Source organism: Pagrus major, chromosome 1 (genome assembly GCF_040436345.1).
Source record: "Pagrus major chromosome 1, Pma_NU_1.0".
In the NCBI taxonomy this organism is placed as follows: Eukaryota; Metazoa; Chordata; class Actinopteri; order Spariformes; family Sparidae; genus Pagrus; species Pagrus major.
The window spans coordinates 9,043,701-9,051,063 of NC_133215.1; the positions used below are offsets into that span (position 1 = coordinate 9,043,701).

Genomic DNA, 7,363 nt, shown 5'->3' on the forward strand with positions numbered 1-7,363 from the left:
TCTTCGACTCCAGCCATGATCTCCTTATTAACCCCACCCCGCCTCTACCTGAGTCTCCTCCTCTTTCTGTCGTACCACCCTCCTGTTTTCTCCTGTCCAATCGGAAACATCAGCCAGTGTGAGTCTGCTGAATTTGTACCAGGCCACAATCTGGTGGGGGAGGGCTTTGACGTGGTCACCCTGCAGCGTAAAGGAGCCTACATGATTGACGTGAAGACTTACCTGACCCAAGCTGGCACCTGTACTCTCTGCTCCAACCCTCTTCAAGGCGACAGGCTGCAGAAAGTAATAAACAATAAAATGAAAAAATAAAATTCTGCAGCAATAGTTGCCTATACTTTATGTGTTAATGTTAATCATGGTGTTTTCACCTTTCATTTTCAGCTGCCCGTGTCTGCAGTGGACTGGCGTGCATTTAGTCGATGCAACACTGACCTCTACAGCAGTGCGCACACCTCAGTTAGGTATGATATGAAACAGCATTATATCAGTGAAGGGGTTTTATCAGCCATGACATGTCATGTCATTCGGGTGCCCCAATACAGGCCAGGAAATACATGTTAATAAAGCACCAGTCTTCACTAAAAACAGGAGAACTCAGCTTTTGTGACTTCTCCAAAGTCACAAACTTTGATTTTCTTATTCAGTTGGTTTCTCTGCATAAAATCTGGCATTAGTTGAAGTTTAAATGTTGTGTATCCATTAACCATGCGAGAACATCTGATTTCATTTTGATGTGGCAGTTCAACTCAGCTCAGTTCATCATTATACAACACACGGCTGCCTAACTAACTAAAAAGTTATGAAAGTTTGTAAACTACTTACTGCTACACAAGAACTATGAACTGTTATTAATATACAAATATACATAAACACGTAGTGCATCTTTTGAATCTGCGTCAGAGCGATTGTAAACAACAGCAGCAATATGATGGTGATGATAATGTGGTCGGCATATCAAAAGTTCAACATCTTGGAAACACTGTCCATCAACTTTGACTGTGTGAGCACCAAGCATCAATGTTGTAAACACAGAGTCCACTCTCTGCACCCTGTATGCTCACACCACGCATCGAGTGCAACAGCTTGTTCGAACAAATCCATTCCTATTTATAAATACAAGGCAAAACTTCTTTGATGTGAAATAAATTGAATCATAATTTTTTTCCCTGCAAATTGTGTCCACAGCTCATTGATTGAAACTTACAGCTCCCAGGACAGTAACGACTGGAAGGTAGGAATCTCTCAATCTCTCGTTAATGTGAACACAATATTGTAATAATAACTGACAGACATGTAGACATTCAGTTATTTAGCTTTTTTTTCCACTTTTGTCCTGAATTTATCTTTATGGAACCGACACATTGCAGAAAATTAACACTGCAATTTCTGATCAAAAGGGCTGATGTACATTTTATAGTATATATATATTTATTTTTAATCTATTGCCCTAACTGCTAACAGAATAAGTGCCAGTATGTTCAATTAATAGTATCTGCAAATGAATGGTTATATGACGTGACAATGGAAATATGACTTCTAGCAGTGTGGTTGAAGATTGCAACCAACTGAATAATCCTTGTCTGAGCCTCCTCTATGGCGACTACACAAAAGATATAATATATATGAATTCTGTAGGTCTTTGTTAGATATTTTGTTGAGTTGTGTACTTACATTTTCCCAAATGTTTCCAACAATGGTCAAACCAGAGAAATCCACAAGTTTAGTCAAGCTAACAGTGCGTTTCATATGGTTGGGACTACTTTGGGGACAGGGAAGTCAGCAACAAGACTAAAGGGGAATAAAACTCTACAACATTACCTCATCTGTGAACACTTGTGACTGAGTCAAATCAGATAGATTTTCATTAGCAATGCTGGTTGTTTAATGGTGTGTTAATTACCAGTAAAGCAAGTTTGACCACAGGATCATTTGTGTTTAACCACCTTACTCATGCAGTGTAAATCTGCCACAAACAGCCAGATTACTTTACTACATTAGCTGCGAGCTAACACTTGTCAGACACGGCACACAAGGAGAATGTGTCTGTGTTTAAATACAGGTCAGATGTCTCTATTTGGTGCTCACCACAGACTCCAGTTCTCTCTCTTCCTTTCACCTCTCCTCTCTGTAATGTTACACTAATGAAATAAGGTACATTTCCCCTCCAGCTGCAGTCAGCAGGCAACATTACAGTAATGCAACATAAACACAGACAACAGAGGTCACCTCTTTGGATCACTGCTCCAGTCAGAAGATGAATCCACTTTTTACTCCCAAAAGTTAAGAAGAGTTACAGTTTAAAAGTTAAAATGTCTGAGTTATCTTCCTGTTAGTAAACGGCTCTGGATCAGAGCAGGATCCGATGTGACTGTTTATTCCCTTAGCCCAACTCTCTAACTGGCTCTGAGCAGCTGAACTGCAGATGTTTTATGTTTTGTTTTGATAGAGAGCCCCCTGCGGGCGTAAATTACATATTGTACTTTTAAAATGCAAAAAACCACAAAAGGCCCTTTAAGGACCTGGTTTGTCCATTCTGGGCAACTGTAGAAACATGGCTGACTCCATGGAGGGGGATCCACTGCTTGTGTAGATAAATAAGGCTCATCACAAACACACAGCCATTCTTAGTTTAAGGTCGCAGGTGGGAATTTTCTTTACTCAAAGTTGTCCTCACGGCAGAAACGTTTGTGATTGGTTCAGGACTGAACTAACATTCTCCTGCCCTCAGGGCAGAGTGGCCTAAATCATTATGTCTGAGGGTAGTTTAGTCTCTCCTGGTCCCAGGGCTAAACTAACGTTCTCCTGCCCCTGAAATGAACCTGAGTTAATATTACCTGCCCTCAGACAAAATTGTGGGAAACAATGGTCTCTGCCCTGGGACCAGATGAGACTAAAAAGCCATGAGGAAAATCCTACAAAACAACTTCTGCCCTGAGACCTGAGGACACACTTGACTCCCTTTTGTCCAACTACGTTGCCCTGAGAACAGAAAAATACAACTTCTGCCCTGAGACCAGGAGAGATTCACCTGCCCTCAGACAACTTCTGCCCTGAGACCAGGAGGGATTCACCTGCCCTCAGACAACTTCTGCCCTGAGACCAGGAGGGATTCACCTGCCCTCAGACAACTTCTGCCCTGAGACCAGGAGGGATTCACCTGCCCTCAGACAACTTCTGCCCTGAGACCAGGAGGGATTCACCTGCCCTCAGACAAAATTCTGGGAAACAATGGTCTCTGCCCTGGGACCAGATGAGACTAAACAGCCATGAAGACCCAAATTCATAAATTAAACTACACTGCCCTAAAAAGCCATTGTTTTTTGAATACGAGTACAGTAAAGCTTAATGCAATGTCCATTGACAAGCTTTCTAGCTCACCTTATTAGCTTGACTAGCTAGCTAGCTTAGCTAGCACTTATGGTTAACATGTATGGGCACACATAATGTTGACAGCAGTAGCTCATTAATACTGAAAAGGTGATGTTTTTCTGAATTATCTTGTTCTTCTACCTTTCTGTGATAAGAACTGCTAGCAACAGCCACTGCAACATTTTAATGCAAGCTACAACACTAGCGGCTAGCAGCTAGCTTGCTTCTGAAACAGTAGGCTAGTCTAAACTTACAAGCTGCGCCATTACACTATGATTTGAGTGAGGGCAGACAAAAATCACTGCACAATGCTCCATTTTGGAGAAAATTGCTCACATTTTGTGTTTACAAACTTACTTTGAAATGATATCCAGCTGCAGGGCGGAATTTTCAGCAAGCACAACTTCAAAATGGTGGCCCCGCCTCTGCTATTCTCTCCTCTCTTGCGATTGGTTGTCAGATTGAACCAATCACAAACATTTAGAAAATTAATAAAGAAAATTCCCACCTGCTTTAAGGTCATTATACACGAATGAAACCATAATTAGGAATGTTTTATTCCATTTCTGCCCCAACACCTGCACACTGGACCTTTAATACATTAAAAAAAGATTTTTCGGGTGAACTTGCTTTTATTTTTTACTTGTCAGGTTGGTATAAATGTAGATAAGTTTGTGTCTGCCGGCCTGGAGGTGGGAGGAACACGCTCCTCTGCGTATAAGTTTGCTTCAGAAAGAACCAGAGAGGACCGCTACTACTTCAGCACTCACGGGGTGACCTGCAGCCATTATCGGTCAGTCGTTAAGATTTCTCCACTCTTCCAGCAGAAGTTTAAGATAATTTCAGTTAAAACAATTAACTATTCTGTCTCTTTGTGTCTAGTTACCGGGTGTCCAGCACGCCGCCACTCAGCTCTGAGTTCAGGAAGGATTTGGCCAGACTGCCGAGTCACTACAATTCCTCCACCAGGGCTCAGTACAGAGAGCTCATACAGAGCTACGGCACACACTACATCCGCCAGGTTAACACACACACACCATTTTAATTTCCTTATTAAAGAAATAATAAACACAATTTTTTCTCTCAACAACATTGTTCTTCATTTCAGGTTGACCTTGGAGGGCGACTCAGGCGAGTCACAGCTGCACAAACCTGTTTGTCAACACTGAATGGACTCTCCTCCAGTGAGGTACATGTAGCATAATAACACAAATGTTGTTACACCGCTTACTCTGTCAGAAAGAGTGCATTTTTGAGTTGAATATACACGTATGTAAATCATTTGGATGTTCATATTTTCCAAACCCCATGAACAAATATTGATTTATGTCTCCATACCATTCTTCATTCTATACGTTTCTGTATTTAGTTAATTAATGGATGAAGCAAGTGGTGCTTCACACAGCAGAAACTACATTTCTGAGTGGGAGTATAAATGTGTGTTTGTGAGTGTGAGCCATTGTAATGCACCATTAGAGCTCTCGGCATTAAGGCACTACTTAAAGGAGACATGTGCTTATTTTCAGGTTCATAATTTTATTTTGGATTGCTGCTAGAATGGGTTTAAATACTATAGTGTTCAAAAAACACATCTGTTTTCTCATTCTGTTGTGCTGCAGCACTGTATCCCCCCTCTGTCTGAAACGTACTGTTTTAGCTCCTGTCTCTTTAAGGCCCGCCCTCCTGAATACCCAGCCTTGTCTGATTGGTCAGTTCACACATGCCTGACCCAGCACCGCTAACAACAACAGAGAAATAAATTGTTAAGTGCCAAAAGTTGAGAATACTGACGAGGCGTTTCAGGTGCAGTGTTTTCTGTGGGAGAGAGGAGCTTCTGTAGATATGGACCTTTTACATGCACATACACCTGTATAAACACTGAAGGAAAGGAAAAAACAAAAAGCATACAGTAATAGGTCTTCTTTAAATGTTGTTCATTATCCGTTGACTATAAATAGCATCTTATTTCCTGTCCTCTAGGTCCACTCCTGCTTATCACTGGGTGTCTCTGTAGGCCTCGGGAAGGTGTCATTATCTGCTAACCGACAGTCTTGCAAGAAAGTCCAACAGAACCAGGACGTCTCCACCTCGTACAGCTCTGGTCTCCATCAACACTACACAGATGTGGCAGGAGGCAGTGGTTGGTTGGGGGAGTTTTCTCTCGCTCATAATGACTCTCTGGGCTACAGGAATTGGCTGAAAAGTCTTAAGGACCACCCGGAAATTGTTTCGTACTCCCTTAGGCCAATGTATGAGCTGGTGCGCACTGAGACACAGAAGTCAGGGATGAAGGCTGCCATAGAGCAATACTTAGAAGACAATGCCGTGAAGATCTCTACCAAAGAACCACAATGTGGCGGAAACACTCCCAACCTGGCCCCCAACTGCTGTCCTAAACAGGCCTCGAGGGGAACACTGGAGGTGACCATCATCAGAGCCTGGAACCTGAAAGGAGATCTAACGGGCAAGACTGAGAGGTGAGCTGGGCTCAACTTTTAGGCTCAATGACTGCTCAGCGCAATAGAGTAGTTTGTAGTCCTAAAACCTAGAAAACAGTTAGCATTTTTGTACATCCGGTTCCCTCGTCTCAAAGTCAGTGGGTTTTTTAAATTGGTTTTCAAGTTAAATGACTGAAATAAGGTGTGTGGTTACCACAGGCTTAAGATATTTGCACGTTTTGTTCTACGACATTAATATGAAATGTGAAAGTCAGTTAATCAACATGTAATGTGAACATTATGGGGCATGTTTTGGAAAAATGTCAGTATGGTACGTAGCCTATGGCACATCAAACTTGGACGCATCTGCGATTGAGATCCAAATGTTGTTTATCAAACAACAATATTATTTCACCAGTTCTTGTTTTCTCTTATTCACAGCTATGCCAATATGTGGTACGGTTCCATCTATTACAAGACTCATATGGTCCACTCAAACGACCCCTGGTGGAACGCTTATTATAATCTGGGCAAGGTCAGTAAATCTTCTTATTACAGATCATTTCAAAATAATGTTAATCCCAATTTTTGGCCTCAAAGAAGCTGAGGTCTGATGTACTTTTAACGCTGTCTTGACAATGTTGACTGACGGTGCTGACTGCTGCCAACCACTTATAAATTTTGCTCTTACCTTTATATTCCAAATATTAATGGATCGAAAAAAAAGTATAAGATCATACGGTATCTGTGTGCACAAATGTGTCATGAATTAGGCCCACTGCTCTTGCTAACGGCAGTAAGCTAGCAGCAGTTACCAGTTACTCTGGTGATATGCTGCCCCCTATTTGTTTAGGGTGACCTTACTTCGACAGGTCTTACATATTGCACCTTTAAGCCAACATGTAAAGGATAATAGAATTTTTAATGTCATTTAAAACTATTTTTGTAAATATTTTTTATTAGGTGGACACACACTTGGGTTTGAAGGTGGAGGTGTGGGACGAGGACCTGCAACACGACGACCTCTTGGGATCATGTACGTGGCACCTGAGCGTGGGGACACACAGACGGCACTGTCCGGCCAAGAGAGGGGGCTTTGAGATCCAGTACACTCTGACCTGCGACTCCCATCTGACTGGAGCCAGGTGTGATCAATACAGACCAACTCCACAGTGAGAAATGCATTTTGGGAGCCCACACACAAATGATTTTCTTTACTTTAAAATCCAACTGATATCACATTTAATCATCCATTTTTGTGTGGTTGGCTGACTTATATTCACTTTAAAGTGAAAAATTATTGTTTAAATCAAGTTCTCAACTGATTAGATTTATCTACACAGGCCTGTGAGCACAATCATTTTGTTGTAAACATTAATACCAATCAGCTGCTGTGTTGTCAGCGGTGAATATTCGGTGGTGGGTCAGTTTACATTTATACTGCAGACTGTAACTGGTTTAATTTTCAAATCTCAGTTGTATCAAAACTGTCAGATCCTTATTTTGTAATTTTTTTGTGTGACCCTAACATTCAAATAAAGACTTAAAACATG

The 7,363-nt window shown here is 41.5% G+C and overlaps 1 protein-coding gene across 1 annotated transcript; it reads left to right on the plus strand.

Annotated features, from left to right (window-relative positions):
• LOC141002237 (perforin-1-like) lies at nt 1-7,363 on the plus strand. The gene is made up of 9 exons (XM_073473483.1): nt 1-285; nt 385-464; nt 1,189-1,234; nt 4,023-4,165; nt 4,255-4,393; nt 4,481-4,561; nt 5,353-5,849; nt 6,252-6,345; nt 6,774-7,363. Exons 1-9 carry the CDS (start codon nt 16-18, stop codon nt 6,984-6,986), a joined length of 1,563 nt encoding a protein of 520 aa, XP_073329584.1. The 5' UTR covers nt 1-15; the 3' UTR covers nt 6,987-7,363.

Excerpts from the sequence above, each read along its gene's own strand:
- LOC141002237 (XM_073473483.1), top strand. The coding sequence starts at position 16 with ATGATCTCCTTATTAACCCCACCCCGCCTCTACCTGAGTCTCCTCCTC. Across the intron at positions 4,166-4,254 it reads GTGACCTGCAGCCATTATCG|TTACCGGGTGTCCAGCACGC; the intron begins GTCAGTCGTTAA and ends CTTTGTGTCTAG. Across the intron at positions 6,346-6,773 it reads CTTATTATAATCTGGGCAAG|GTGGACACACACTTGGGTTT; the intron begins GTCAGTAAATCT and ends ATTTTTTATTAG.